This window comes from Protopterus annectens, chromosome 16.part0 (assembly GCF_019279795.1).
Source record: "Protopterus annectens isolate FY-2018-M chromosome 16.part0, PAN1.0, whole genome shotgun sequence".
NCBI lineage: Eukaryota > Metazoa > Chordata > Ceratodontiformes > Protopteridae > Protopterus > Protopterus annectens.
The window spans coordinates 48,602,095-48,618,161 of record NC_056750.1 but is presented as its reverse complement, the minus strand read 5'-3'; the positions used below and the strand labels follow the sequence as shown (position 1 = coordinate 48,618,161).

The window sequence follows — 16,067 nt, the reverse complement described above, 5'->3', positions numbered from 1 at the left end:
GGATGGAAGTGGGAAAAGTTCTGCAGAGAACCATTCAGACTTATTATACTGTCCTTGGAAGGGGGAGGAGTTCTGTAGATAGCCATGTGGACTTATTCGGCTATCCTTGTTCCTTGCGGGGGGGGGGGGGTCCTTCTCTCATTTTATAGCCTTCTTGACATTGTTTTGTGACTGTTTCCCTGCCAGAATCTTGCTGTATCTGCTTATTTTGCTTTTTATAAAAGGTGTAGAGGTGGATGCGAAACATTTACTAAATTTGGAGAAGGAAGGCTGAAAATCCAAGTAACATCCTGAATAAGTTTTCTCCTCTCATCACACGTTTTCAAGATCTCTGCAGCAGATGGTCTAAACACCACCTATCTAATGGAGAGTTTAAAATTTTAGTTTAAACGTCTTCAAGTAGATTTTGTGTACATAACTAAGCAAACATTTTCACAATAGTTTCAGTATTAGCTGCTTTGGGTGAAGCATCAGATGAAGCATAAGCACATTGCAGAGAGTATTTAGTCAGCTGAGACACAAAAGCAGTAAGATTATTGATGGAATATTTTTCTTAGAAGAGGGGCTATAATGGTCTTTATGTTTTCAAAAGAAGCATGCACAAGCTTTAATATGTAAGCCTGACAATTAAGAATTTTGAAAAGTAGGTGTTCCAGAAGGATATGCTTTTTTCTCAAAATCTTTCAAAGGCTTCCCCGTCCTTAATAAAGGTGAGGGATTAACATTTACCAAATGTTTAGCAGCAGTAGTGTTTACCAAATAAATCACTTCAGGATCAGATATTGGATTGGAAAGTATAAACTTGTATGCTTGAGGATCTTTATGTAATTTATCTGCTTTCTCAGGGCAGTAGGCTGGTGGTCAGGCAAGTTACAGGGTGTAATGAACACATCCTCCAATGCTGGAAGAGCAGGGGGAACAGGGATCGGTTCATGAAATTGCATTAAATCTTAATATTTCTTCAAAGACAGTAGAATATCATTATGTTCTCAGTGAAACAACTGGTTAATTTTGGATATAGTTTCAGAAAAAGAAAACTATTCCAAGGGACTATCAGAAGAAATACCCTCCTCAGATTCAGAATTGGTTACCTAAGGAGGGAAAGCAGAAGGTGTACCCTCAAAATCCTTTGCCTCTTCAGTATACTGAAAATCTTCAGAAAAAAATATGATTTCTCTTACCAGTAACATCAGAAACAGAAGGGTTATGAGCATGAACCAGGCCCTGAGCTAAGCCCAACAAATCACTCCTATCCAAAGTATGAGAGATGGAGACAATCAATATTTAACTTTCTGCTTCCTTTTAACTGGAATTTCTTTGTAAGCAGACTGACTCCTGTTGGGTAAATCATCTCTGGGAACAGACATTCCAGTCTGACTAGGCAAAGAGGCATTCCCTGCTCCTTCCTCCAAGATTGACAAGACTGTTTCTCCTTTGCCCATCGGGAAGTCCAACAGTCACAGAGATGGAGGTGTCTAACCCATGATCCATGGTGGCTGAAGTGACTATACCAAAGGGAGCCAAGAAAAAAAGGGTGAATGGTCTGGGGAATCAGAAATAGACACAGCAGAGTCATCCTGCTTTAGGGGCAAAGGCTGTTTGGAAATGTTCTTATTTTTGTGGTTGGAAGAAGGAAGGACCGAAGAACTAGTAGGTTGTTCCATGGTTATGCTAAAAATGATGCCTCAAATCCTGGTAGGACTGTCAGCAATAGCTGGTAAAACAGATACATATTAAAAAAGTAGTTTTCCCACAAAATATACACTGAAAAGCAATACTCCAGCCCCAAAAGTAATTTAACACCAGTTTTACTCAAGAAAAACAAATAAAATAAATAATTTTAACAACTTCCCATGAAAGCAAAAAGTCCCACTTCACAGTAAAAGTTACTAAAAGTCAAATGACAGTCCATAAAAATACTTGTCCTTGGCTTAAAGTAACTATTTGCACAGGGAACTTATCTGCCCATCAATGGAAAGTTGTTAGTTGACCATCAAGAGAACCCTGCACAAGGAATGCTCTTTGAATCAGGAAAGCTCTGAAAGGATTAAGTATCCAAATAATTGGTTTTATTCAGCTTTGCTTTATAAAAGATAACAGTTTAGGTGCATGAAAGGTGCCCTAAAGCTCTGGAAAGTGGAGGGCTGTTATGTCCTGGGCAGGATATAACCTATATAGCTAAGGTTACTGCGGCAGAGATCAAATGATTAACATGTGGAGTTTCGCCCCACTAGAATTTGAAAAAGTTCACTGGCCTGGAGGTATGTTCAAGCTCCTTGATGAAAACATCTCAATAAAAACAAAAGTTCAAATGCAGCGTGTTCCTAGCTCAATGGCACTGTTTACTTTTAAACTTAAAGAAACTGTGATAATTAATTACATTAAAAAAATAATAGTATAAAGTAATATATAGTTATTTAAAAGATTTGGCAAATGAATGAGTTACTAAATACAAATAATATGGATAGCAATTGTTGAATGAAAACCTTTTGCATGATATGTGGCTGTATTTATAAACAAATTTTGCATTTTCCACTAGTTAAATACACTTTTGAATGAAATTCAAGAAGATAGTCATTTAGAATTTGTAAATATTATCATTCTATAATAGTTTCCTAAATGATTGTTAGAGATTAATTAAATTAGGCTATCTTATCTTCCTTTGCTGTTTTTAAAGGAAAATGTTACTTATGTTAGGTACTATTTTATACACATGGCCACTTTCTTTTGTTGTATTTAATACTTTATGGACCAAGAAACAAATCAGGAAATAGATAAGAAAGGTATTTGTCCTTCATTTTTTAGATGATGACTTCTTGTTGTTTGAGATACATTAAAGAACAAGTATATCTTTAAGAGAAGAGACTTTTTTTCAATATTGGAAATAGCTTTTTCAAGGGTGTTGAAAGTTCTTGGTTCTTCTTGAAAGAAGATCTTAAGCCTGGCAAGGAATAAAACTGTATTATATCAAACCATACTGAGCTGAACATCATTTAGCTGTATTGTGCTATGCATGTTACACCGTACTAAGCTGTGTGACGCAATGTTGCACTGTTTTGTAAATTAATTAATTCATTAATTTGTTGTTAATCCCTTTGTTACAAACAGTATGATGGTACTTCTACAATCCTTGTGATACAAATAACCAATGAGCCAACTAGGCTGGAAGACAGCAATAAAGGCAAACGCAGTTCCCTGTTGAAATCTTTAATGCAGTATACACGACAAGTGCACGACTAAATACACCACATGGAAACGATCCACACAAAAAATAAAAACAATCCACACAAAAAGTAGAACTCACTGATGTTAAGCGCTTTCATCTGACGATTGCAGACTTCATCAGAACATAATCAAGTGCTACTGTCTGTTCCTTTTAAACAATATTTGGCGCCAAAACTGAAACAAGTACTTAAAGGCACATCACTGTATATATGAAACATCGTATTCTATATACTATACTGTATGGTAATGTATAAATAAAAATAAGAATGCATGAATAATAAAGCAATGCAATGGATATTCTGAACCAACTATTCTCCCTACTATATGAAACATGTACATAATAAATATTTTATATTTTATATATATTTTATAAATAATATTTAAATATTTTATAAATATTTCCTATAAATAATCTAATAATCTAAAAGGGCATGAAATATAATCTTTATGTAAATATATATAATAATAAAATAATAATATATATACAGATAAAATATGTAACCACCATAATATATCAAAAATACTAAACACATATTCTACAATAAATATATATGTCTGTAAAATATGTCACATTTTAAGGAATGGTTTAATACTAATAAAGTCAATTAATCCTGGGGTTCTGGTGGCATCTACTAAGATCTGCCACTTACTCTCCCTACATGCAAGTTTGGTTTTCCAATCTCCCCCTAATGGATTACTAAATTCTTGATCGATTATAGTAAAAGTGAAAACATGTTGTTCACCTGCATCTTTGATGTGTCTATATAAGGCATTTTTAGGGTCCTTTATTTTGATCTTGTAATAGTGTTCATATATCCGCTTCTTCAATTGCCTCTCTGTCTTTCCGATATAGAAAGCGGGGCATAAATCACATTTAGCTAAATACACCACCTGTTTTGTGTAACAATACCCTCCCTTGCTCTTGATTTTGGTATGATTCACATCTCCCAATGTAATATCAGATGAAGTATTAATATATTTACATTGTTTACAGTATCCACATTTCTTAGTATGTGTTCGTGTGTCCTTCTTGTTGACTTCATAATTATCTGTCTTCTCTAATAATTTCTTAATATTCGGAGCTGTCCTATACACTATAATCGGATACTGACCCAACTTTTCTCTACTATTATTTAAGAATAGGGGCTATCCGAAAGATTTATTGGATGACACCATTAAATATGTTAGTTCCCAGTGGGATCAAAAATACATACCTTTATTGGGTAAATATGATAGTACACAAAAAGTACAAACAGAAAATAAATTTAGAGAAGGTAGAGTGTGCGTATTAACTTATTCCCCCTATGTCAATCATATTAAGGATATAGTGAACAGATATTGGGATATAATAACTGTTACAGATGGTAGTAGAGAAAAGTTGGGTCAGTATCCGATTATAGTGTATAGGACAGCTCCGAATATTAAGAAATTATTAGAGAAGACAGGTAATTATGAAGTCAACAAGAAGGACACACGAACACATACTAAGAAATGTGGATACTGTAAACAATGTAAATATATTAATACTTCATCTGATATTACATTGGGAGATGTGAATCATACCAAAATCAAGAGCAAGGGAGGGTATTGTTACACAAAACAGGTGGTGTATTTAGCTAAATGTGATTTATGCCCCGCTTTCTATATCGGAAAGACAGAGAGGCAATTGAAGAAGCGGATATATGAACACTATTACAAGATTAAAATAAAGGACCCTAAAAATGCCTTATATAGACACATCAAAGATGCAGGTGAACAACATGTTTTCACTTTTACTATAATTGATCAAGAATTTAGTAATCCATTAGGGGGAGATTGGAAAACCAAACTTGCATGTAGGGAGAGTAAGTGGCAGATCTTAGTAGATGCCACCAGAACCCCAGGATTAAATGACTTTATTAGTATTAAACCATTCCTTAAAATGTGACATATTTTACAGACATATATATTTATTGTAGAATATGTGTTTAGTATTTTTGATATATTATGGTGGTTACATATTTTATCTGTATATATATTATTATTTTATTATTATATATATTTACATAAAGATTATATTTCATGCCCTTTTAGATTATTAGATTATTTATAGGAAATATTTATAAAATATTTAAATATTATTTATAAAATATATGTAAAATATAAAATATTTATTATGTACATGTTTCATATAGTAGGGAGAATAGTTGGTTCAGAATATCCATTGCATTGCTTTATTATTCATGTATTCTTATTTTTATTTATACATTACCATACAGTATAGTATATAGAATACGATGTTTCATATATACAGTGATGTGCCTTTAAGTACTTGTTTCAGTTTTGGCGCCAAATATTGTTTAAAAGGAACAGACAGTAGCACTTGATTATGTTCTGATGAAGTCTGCAATCGGCAGATGAAAGCGCTTAACATCAGTGAGTTCTACTTTTTGTGTGGATCGTTTTTATTTTTTGTGTGGATCGTTTCCATGTGGTGTATTTAGTTGTGCACTTGTCGTGTATACTGCATTAAAGATTTCAACAGGGAACTGCGTTTGCCTTTATTGCTGTCTTCCAGCCTAGTTGGCTCATTGGTTGTGAGTATTGGACTTGCCTTTTCTGTTTCCTTGTGATACAAATAACTTCAACCTAGATCACTCTGTTTGCATTTTTACAACAAATGTAACCTTTTCATGCCCAGCCTACATTTTGAATGAGCTTTTCCTTACTGGATATGACAGTTACTAAATAAAATAACTACCACTACTTGCCCCAACTACAACATAAGCCAGTAAATACACATAAAAATGTCTTGACCTTTTCTGTTTATTAAAGAACCAGATGTACACCATTTTTATATAATGTAAGCCAGTAAGCACAATGCATAAGGTACTTATTTTTTTCTTTTTTTCATATATAATGTAATTCAGTGACCATATTGCATAACATATTTATTTTTTTATTTCTTTTTACAGACACATGTCAGCTCATCTGCAAGTCAAGGCCTACTTGGTAAACATTTCAGTTTTCACATACTGTATACCTTGGTAGTTAAGATTTGTATGAAACAACTGCATAACTGCCTGTGCTGTGTTTGAGTACATTTGCATACAGATCACACTGAGTGTTATAATGGACCACTGACACTGTTAACTAGTAATTTTGTCAACAAAGTGTAGTGTGTGTGTGTATATTAGATAGAGTGGATTTTTGCTCAAGGGGATGTGTGATCATGTGTGCATTGCAAAGAGGAAATAAGATTTAGGAAGGTAGGTAAATGGCTGCTGAGTTTACAGTAGGGAGTGAGTGCGTGTATGTGGGTATCTGCGGATTAGGGATAGAGTAAATGCTAAGCTAGGTCATAGATTCGAAAGTATGCAAGTATCCACAAATTGTGTTGCTGCTTTTGCACTTCAATGTAATGTTATAGATCCATTCTAACATAGCCTTTTTTAATTGCCTTTGAATTGTCTACATGATTTAAAAATCCATACTCAAAGACAGATAAAGTCTATGATCCACAGACAATCATTGTGAGGCTATGCAGCAGAAAATGACCTAAAACCAATTAAATAAGTATTAAGGTGAGCAGTTAGTTACCAAGGAAAAAGGCTGTATAGTAAAATACAGCTACCACATTACAAGGAAGAGCAGCTCTAAGCTGCCATATTAGATGGTTGGCACTACAAAAGGGGGCATGACCGATAATGGTAGATACCAACACCAAAGAACGCTAGTGCAGTGCAGTTCCTGCATGTCCATGAGTATGATGAAGCACTACATAGTTGCCACTCCAGAAAATCTGCAGAGGATCAGCTCAACAAAGAACCAACCCATTTCACCAATAAAATGGGAAAGAAAAGAGTTAGATATAAAAATATGGATTGGGAATATATCAAGCAGTGAAAAACATGTAATGGTAACCATACTGAATGACAGGTTAGAGGGGCAATCTTTTTTTTTTTTTTTTGTGGGGTAGAGGACCCCACCTTCAACATCTAAAAAAAAGGATTGGTTGAATAGGAAAAAACAAATGGTTGGGAAAAGATAGAGGGAAAAGTTAAGGTAACTGAGGCAGAGAAAAACACATAAGACACAATCAAACTAACAGATAGACATGGATGGTGTATACACAAATGGTGAGGGTGACACTAGGTGGACACCAATTGCCAGGGGATGGACTACTGATAGTGAAGAAGATTAGAAAATAAATAAAGTATGAGGAATGACACAATAAAGAAGGCAATACCTTGATAAGGGTAGAATAGGTACACAGCAAGATGACAGCCCTGCAACACCTTTCCATCACTCACCTCTCTGACTGATGTCAAAGGCAGAATGTGCCTATGGGGGGCTGGTGACAGGACTAGCTGGTCATGCAACTTGATAAGTTATGCTTCCACAGTGGCAAGACAGGCATCCAGTTGTCGTTACACCTCAGATGGCACTTGCCTCCATTATTGACACTGAGATGATAGCAGACAACTGTCAGCCACTGTAAGAAGATGTGTCTGCATGCTACTATTGAGTAGTAACCATAGAGGCTACCAGTGATGCCTGTAGGCCACCTTCAGTAGAGTGACTTACATCCCCACAGTAAGGAATAGTCCTGGTGATCACTGGTCATCCAGCTGATGCAGAGATGACCATTAGCATTCCACAACCACAACCCATCTGCAAGAATACATTAATACATGCACAAATGGAACTCATACAATGGCAGTTACACAGTGGAGTGCCACACGTGACATACCCCCTTCACTGATAGAGTTGCTCCCACCTCTGTGACATCCTGCTTCTTTCACTCCTCAGCTACTGTAAAAGAAAGCATGCACAACTCAGAATACAGGTATACTGAGCAGTACAATAACAGACGGAAAAGATTGTTGCAACATATGTCCATCTCTTTCACTCTAAACTCTGCCGACCACTCTTGAAGCAGCTCAGTGTGGCATTGCCACAGGTTACTTTAGTATCTGATAGTAAAACTGCTCATCTGATTATGTGACAAGCTCATGTCAAGCACAACCTTGCACAGGGGCTGTCATATCACCACAGACACAGGGCTCAGTGTAAGATCCGCTCCTGTATGGCATCTATTTCTTAGACCTTCAGGCCAACACTCCTGGTCTATGTTTATCTAAGTGCACAGATGACTATAAGCTCGGTGTTGTTATCCCATCTTCCATTGACTCACAGTTGGTCCAACATGGGCTAGACCATGTTAACAACTGGTGCAAGGACAATGGACTAAAATTAAATGTGAATAAATGTAGTATAGTTAATTTTGGCAAACAAAACATTTTCCCATACTATATAGGTGACATACCCCCTCCATTCAGACACTGACATAAGAGATCTAGCCACTCTTGTCAATAATCCCTTATTGTTTAACCATCCTGTATCTGCAGCAGTTTGAAATCTCGTCTAGATCCAAAGAAGTTCTAATTCTCTTTTACTCATATATCATCCGACTCATTATTGAATATCCTCCTTTCTAAACTTTGTAAAAATATCTGATCTTTGTAAAAGTGTGTAAATACTTTTGCTTTTGTACTCTGTTAATATGTCTATGATATGATCTTCTCTCTCCAGACCTTTGCTAAAAATGGGCATGCAATCCCAGTCAGACTTTCCTGGTAAAGAAATGTAAATAAATAAATCACAAATAAAGATAATGTTCCTTTTGGTATTTATTTGTCTAGATGTAAAACTCGGCTTGAGAAACATCAGAACAGTGACCTCAAAATTATTAGTTATCAGGACAGAATGATAGCCCCTTCTGTGTACACTTTTTTAGAGACTCCTCCATGGGGATCTGTGTCTAGCTTCTCAAGCCATTAAAGATCCAACCCTACTTGAATTTCTATTCCTTTACAAAACCAATTGTTCCTCAGTTCTCATGTAAAGAGAACTAAATCTTTATCACCAAATAAATAAGATACATTAGAGTGATAGATTCATATTCTAATGTACCCATGACCTCTAGAGCAAAGCTCCACTACAAGTCAAGCATAATAGCACCCTTGCCATCTTTAAAGCAAATCTAGATAATTGGATGAGCAGCCTCAAATTCTCCCTAGATCTATCTTCTACTGCCCTCTAAGTCTGTAGGGACTTACATTTAATATGGGTTATTTTCTCAGCTTGCAATTATTTGGAGTCTGATTGCCTAGTACTTATCTATGAACCTATGAACAGTAGGTAGTCAGAAAAATCAATATTATGAAGAACAGTTGATATCTTTCTTTCCATGGCACACTGTACAGGAGCCGTGCAATACACATGCCCTCAGGAAAATATGAGCACTATACAGATTCACGCAAAAAATGGTACTTCTGTTCAAATGGACACATGCTCATACATAACATGGCGAAAAACATAGAGCAGCGATAGGGCACTACCAAGTTTCTGTACAGGTGTACACAGGTAGTGTATAAAAGCATGCAGGTTGCCTGCTTCCCTACAGCTGTGCAAAGTGTGACTAGCACCAGCTGGGCTGCATAGTACATTGTCCAAAATGATATTCAAACACTTTGTGGCTGAAGTGCTTCATTAGCATAAAAGTTGTACTATGAAGCCTTTATTAGCAGAATACAAAGACTGACCAGCATTTAGGGTGAGAATGCTTACAGTTGAAAATATTTTGGATTGTAGGACTTTACATAGTAACTCTATGATAGTGAATAGAAAAAGTCAAAAGGAAGAAAACCTGCCTGGAACTGTACCTTAGCAATGTAATTAACAACTGTGATGGACAGCAATAAGAGTGAGATACCTCCGTAGTGTGTGTGTGTGTGTGTGTGTGTGTGTGTGTGTGTGTGTGTGTGTGTGTGTGTGTGTGTGTGTGTGTGTGTGTGTGTGAAAACACAACACAATGACATAGCACTGTAATGTCAACTGTTGTGGTGGTTCAGACTCAGGTCGCCACTGGTCACTTTGAGCAGGACAAGACACTGGGGACATGAGTACCCTGCACATAGGGGTAGGCATGGTAACATATCATAAAAGGGAGGCAAGATAAAAGGCCTTGCAATATACAGTTCATAGTATGTAGTCTAAATATCAAATGTTAACATGGTATGCTCACTTATAAATGTGTTTGTTTTTATTCTCAGTCTTAGTATTGCACTAATCTCACTACATAACAATGTAAACATGTATCTTATTTATACTGCATCAGATTCATAGGAATAAGGTCATAGGAGTTACAAGGCCCCAGAGCCATGAGGCCATCACTACTTTGTGTCAGTATACATCCTTAGGCCTTGCATCTCTTTTCAAGGAGAGCAGGCCAGTCATACCAGGGGTGATTATATGAATATCCATTCATTTGACCAGCTCCATTTTAAAGACAAACAACATGTCATACTGTTTAACTTAGTAGAGGTAGGACCTGAGTCTGAAATATATCCCTTCACCTTGTCTTATTTATTTGTTGGAGTAGATTTAGGTCACGGGCCCTATTGTTAGCTGGACTGTTAGATTTATGGAGATATGAGTTTCTTAGACTATTGGATCGCTTATACCCCTCTAAACAAGGCACAGATCACCCCTAAGGACTCTCTATGATACTTGAATATAGAGATAAAGCCTCAAGTCTCTCCTTGTAATTCAGGACTTTTAAACCCAAAATCTTTTCTCTTAAAAACCTCTGAGGTCTTTCCAGTTGCTTGATATGCTTAATAATGTGCTTCCCAAATGGGGGTGTTATATTCAATGATGGGTCTAATCAGTTTGGAATACAAACAAGAAAGGACTTCTTTTGATCTATAGGAAATACCTTTGTTATGACTTGTGCAATGTAAAAGGATTTCCTAACCACCATCGCAATGTGAGGGTGCTATCCACCCACGTATTCTGCTCTCTCACTACCTTTTCATTTTGAAGTGTTGCTTTATGTATACTATAAGCTTATTGAATGCTACAATGTTACACTTTTTAGTGTTGACCTTGAGCCCATTTTTGTACACCAGCTATTTGCAAATGTAAGCATGGGTTGGAGTGCTGTTAATTGTGTGAGTCCTGTCCGTAAGCCAGATGGCTATCCATCTAACCACATACAAGTCACTTTGTAGCTTTGTTTAATCTATTAGCCTGTAGTATGTTATCAAATAACTTATTGTGTAAACAGCTTATCTGCAGCCTATGGCCTGAGTAACCCTGTAAAAGAATTTTGCTAAATTTGTCAGACAAGGTCTACTCTTGCAAAAGCCAAACAGCTGGGATTTGAGTCTGTTAAGATTTTTGATATCATAGTTAATTAGGCCAGTTATGATATGTCCCATGGCTTTGCATATAACACTCGTTAGACTGATAGGTTTTAATTCTTAGTGTTAGTCTTGGGACACCCTTGTGGAATGGCATAACAACAGCTTTGTCCCATACTTGTGGGACAAAACCAGTTGCTAGGTTCAAGTTAAACAGATCGAGAAGTAGATTCATCAGTGCTTGTCTAGTGCTAATTATTAGGCAACTGGGTATCCTGTCTGGCCTCATGGAAGAGAATTTCTTTATTTCGGAGAGTACATATTCTTTCATGATGGTTGGTGTCTTGATTCAGTCTGGGATAAGTGAACTTGGAACAGATGTTGCTGGGGTGAAGTTGGCACTAAATGTATTTGCCATTATGTTGGCAATATCCACCAGATCGAGCAGATAGCACCATTATTAATAAGCTCCGGTGAGCATTATTCCTTATTTTTCTGACACAACTAAAGAAGGATTTGTAGTTTTCTTTGACTTCTATAGCTAGTCTTACATGTAATGCCTACATTTTTTATATCCTTTTTTCATTTTGTAGATAGCTGTTTGATGTTCTTCTTAATTTAGGGGTCTTTTGTTCTGCTATATAGGTTGAGATTCTTTCTTTTGTTATATAGTTTACTAATGCTTGTGGACCACCACACTGGTTTGCTTTTAAACATCTTTATTTTCTTGATTTAGTTGGGACTGCTGAGTAAATACATTTGTCTAGAATTGAAATTCTCTGCAAAACACTTTGCAGTATCGGCAGTTTGGGTGACATTGAAATATTCAAATTGGAGTCTTTGTCATAGAATTTTTGGACATTAGTACTACTGAAGTTTTTAAATTCTGTGACATTTGCTTCTGATGGTTTGGATATTTTGATTGAGAAGGTTACTGTTTGTGGTCTGACTTAACCAGTGTGGGGTCACCTTCATAGTGATACATACAGATACTAAATCTGTTAGGACCAGTTCAGGTATATTCTGCCCCCTGGAGAGTTCCTTAATAATTTTGTCCAGTGAGTTTTTGTTTATATGATCTAATAATTTTTGTGCATAAGCTATGTTAGTGGTATTGGTCCCCCAACTTATCACTGGGTAGTTAAAATCACCTACAGTAACAGCATTCTTGCTTATAGGGAGTTCATCAAGAATATTTAGGAATGTTATATGATTTTCTAGAGACATAGAGGGGTCATGTGGCATATTATGTTCTGATAGCTAATTTTGTTTAGTATGATTTAAATCTTAATAAGCTCTACTTTTGAGCCTCCACATATCTGTCTCAAGGTAATTTGGTCTCTAACAAATATGGATACATCATCACAGTTTCCATCAGGTCTAAACAAGTAATAGGCACAAAATACAGGCACTTGAGGGAATGGTCTTTGGACGCTTAAATCAGGTTTCTATAACAACGCCTACATAGATGTGTTTCAAATGAAAGAAGGTCTGCCAATTTATTATTTAGTCTTCTAGACTTAAGTAGAGCTACCTTGATATGGTCCAGTGGGTAGTTTGTTTTGGATGTTATGTCAGGAGGTTCATTAGCTGTACCCTGCCTGAAAAAAGGCACAGTGGGGTAGCAGCATTTTTTAAATCTCTTTGACTTTCACACAGGCTGTGCTAGCAATTAGTCAGTTTTGATCAGTAGACGTAGGTGGATGACTCCACAGACTGGGCGCGATACCCATTCATTGACATGTGTAGCCCAGAAGTATACAGAGCTTAGTATGGGCCCTAAGAGAATCAGGAGTTAACTTCACAGGCCAGTAGCTAGAGGTGTTACTGCAGGCCCCTCACATGCATGACAAGAGAATCCTGAGCAAGGATCCCACAGACAAGATGTATCAAGACCACATGTGACAGGGAGTCTTGCAGGGTATGAATGCTATGGGTGGCCATAATGGGTCTCTGCAGCAAGTCTAGTGAATGTTAACCTTCAAGATGGTATGTGCAAAGGACAAGGCATGGAATATTGCTGAGGCCATGTCCAATACAGAAGGAAAATCACCAACTTAGAAGCATCTCACAACGATGGAGGAATTCCTGGTGTCCCAAACTGAGGAGGGCATAGGAAATGAGCTAACAATGACCACACAAGTGGAAGTAGGGGATGTACCAGGTTAATACTTCCCAGTACAAGTTCATAAGGTATTTATGCATGTGCAGACAAGGAAATTCTGCATATCTGTCCATACAGGTACCTCTGGATTGCAGCTGCAAGAACACACATGTCAAGGCATGCATATCTCCACATGCTACAGGCATGTAGTGTTGTCTACAATTATGCATGTGACAGAGGGGTATAGGCATATGTGTTTCTGCTCTCCACAGTTTCATGCATTCATGCTTTCATGGGTTGTACTTATAGGGTACAAGCACAACAGGAGAGAAATGCCTAAAGTCAGCATAACACTTTGTTTGAGGATAACAATGCGTGCATGACACATTTCAATGGAACAAAGCTGAGGGAGGCCTCACCTTCATCTCAGCCTACTGTGGGGGGGGGAGCACCCCATGAGTACTCAGAGCTCCCAGCTTCTAACAGTCACACTGGCCCGGAAGTATACATATCCACCATAGGGGAGATGTGTGGTGGGTTTGTGGCAATGCAATGACTCTATATCAGTCACTGATCTGGAAATAAACAGATGTGTATGAGAATGATCCAGACATGGCAGCTGCTACCAACAGCACTGTAGACATTGAGAGCATGCTTTGTAGCTGACCTGATGATATGCAATATCTGCACACTGACATGGAGTATAGTGGGAAGGAGCAGACACTGCTGCACTGCATGTAGGTTGATGTGTAGCACCTGCACAGTGACATGGTGTACAGGGGCAGGGAGCAGACAGTGCTGCATTGTGGGTAGGATGAGGTGCAGCACCTGCACAGTGACATGGAGTACAGGGACTGGGAGCAGACAGTGCTGCATTATGTGTAGGGTGATGTGTAGTACCTGCACAGTGACATGGAGTTTAGGGTCAGGGAGTAGACAGCATTGCATTGTGTGTAAGATGGCCTGTAATGCTTGCACAGTGACATGGAGTATAGGAACAGGGATCAGACATTGATGCAATGTGTGCAGGATGAGTTGCAGCACCTGCACATTGGCATGGAGTGTAGGGTCAAGGGGCAGACAATACTGCAGTTTGTGTAGGATGGCCTGCAGTGCCTGCACAGTGACATGGACTAAAGGGACAGGAAGCAGACATAGCTGCATGATGTGTAGGATAATGTGCATGACCTGCACAGTGACATGGACTTTAAGGTGCATTGTGTGTCTGTGATGATGTGCAGCACCTACACAGTGACATGGAGTATAGGGACAGGGAGCAGGCAGTGTTGCATGGTCTGTATGGTGACCTGCAGCACCTGCACAGTGACATGGGTTAAAGAGACAATGAGCAGACAGTGCTGAATGATGTGTAGGATAATGTGCAGGACCTTCACAATGATATGGACTTTAAGGATAGAGAACAGACAATGCTGCATTGTGTGTCTGTGATGATGTAAAGCACTTCAAAGTGAACTGGCGTATAAGGACAGGGAGCAGGCAGTGCTGCATGGTCTGTAGGATGAAATGCAGCACCTGCACTGTAACATGGAGTATAGGGACAGTAGGTGGACAGTGCTGCATGCTGTGCAGGATGATGTGCAGCACCTGCACAGTGACACTGAGTATAGGGACAGGGAGTAGACAATGCTGGATTGTGTGTAAGGTGATAAAAAATCATCTGCACAGTGACATGGAGTATAAGAACAGAAAGCAGACAGTGCTGCACTGTGTGTAGGATGATGTGCCACACCTGCATAGTGACATGGAGTATAATAACAGGGAGAAGATAGTGCTGTGTTGTGTGCAGGATGATTGCAGCACCTGCACAGTGAAATGGAGTTTAGTGACAGGGAGCAGACAGTGCTGCATTGTGTGTAGGATGATGTGCAGCACCTGCACAGTGACATGGAGTATATGGTCAGGAAACAGACAGTGCTGTGTTGTGTGTAGGATGATTGCAGCACCTGCACAGTGACATGACGTTTAGGGACAGGGAGCGGACAATGCTGCATGTTGTGTAGGATGATATGCAGCACCAGCATAGTGACATGGACTACAGGGACAGGGAGTAGACAGTGCTGCATGGTATGTAGGATTAACTGCAGTACCTGCACAGTGATATGGAGTATAGTGACAGGGAGCAGACAGTGCTGCATTGTGTGTAGAAGGACATCCAACACCTGCACAGAGAAATGGTGTATAGGGACAGGGAACCAACAGTGTTGCATTGTGCATAGGATGACATGCAGCACCTTCACAGTGACATGGAGAAAAGTGACAGGGAGCAGACAGTGCTGCATGATGTGTAGGGTAATGTGCAGGACCTCCATGGTGAAGTGGACTTTAAGGATAGGAAGGAGACAGTGTTGCATTTTGTGTACAATGATGTGCAGCACCTACAGGGTGACATGGAGTATAGGTACAGGGAGCAGGAAGTGCTTCATGGTCTGTAAAATTACCTGCAGCACTGTCTAGTGACATGGGTTACAGGAACTGGCAGCAGACTGTGCTGTATGGTGTGTAGGATAACGTGAAGCACCTGCTCAGTG

General features: G+C 38.3%; 1 protein-coding gene across 1 annotated transcript in view; it reads left to right on the top strand.

Moving 5' to 3' along the window:
• LOC122790767 (protein mono-ADP-ribosyltransferase PARP14-like) overlaps positions 1-16,067 on the top strand; it is a 1,159,206-nt gene that overhangs the window by 63,397 nt on the left and 1,079,742 nt on the right. Inside the window, exon 3 of the mRNA XM_044058380.1 lies at positions 6,180-6,216. Coding sequence (XP_043914315.1) covers positions 6,180-6,216 — 37 coding nt within the window. The remainder of the gene's footprint in view (positions 1-6,179; positions 6,217-16,067) is intronic.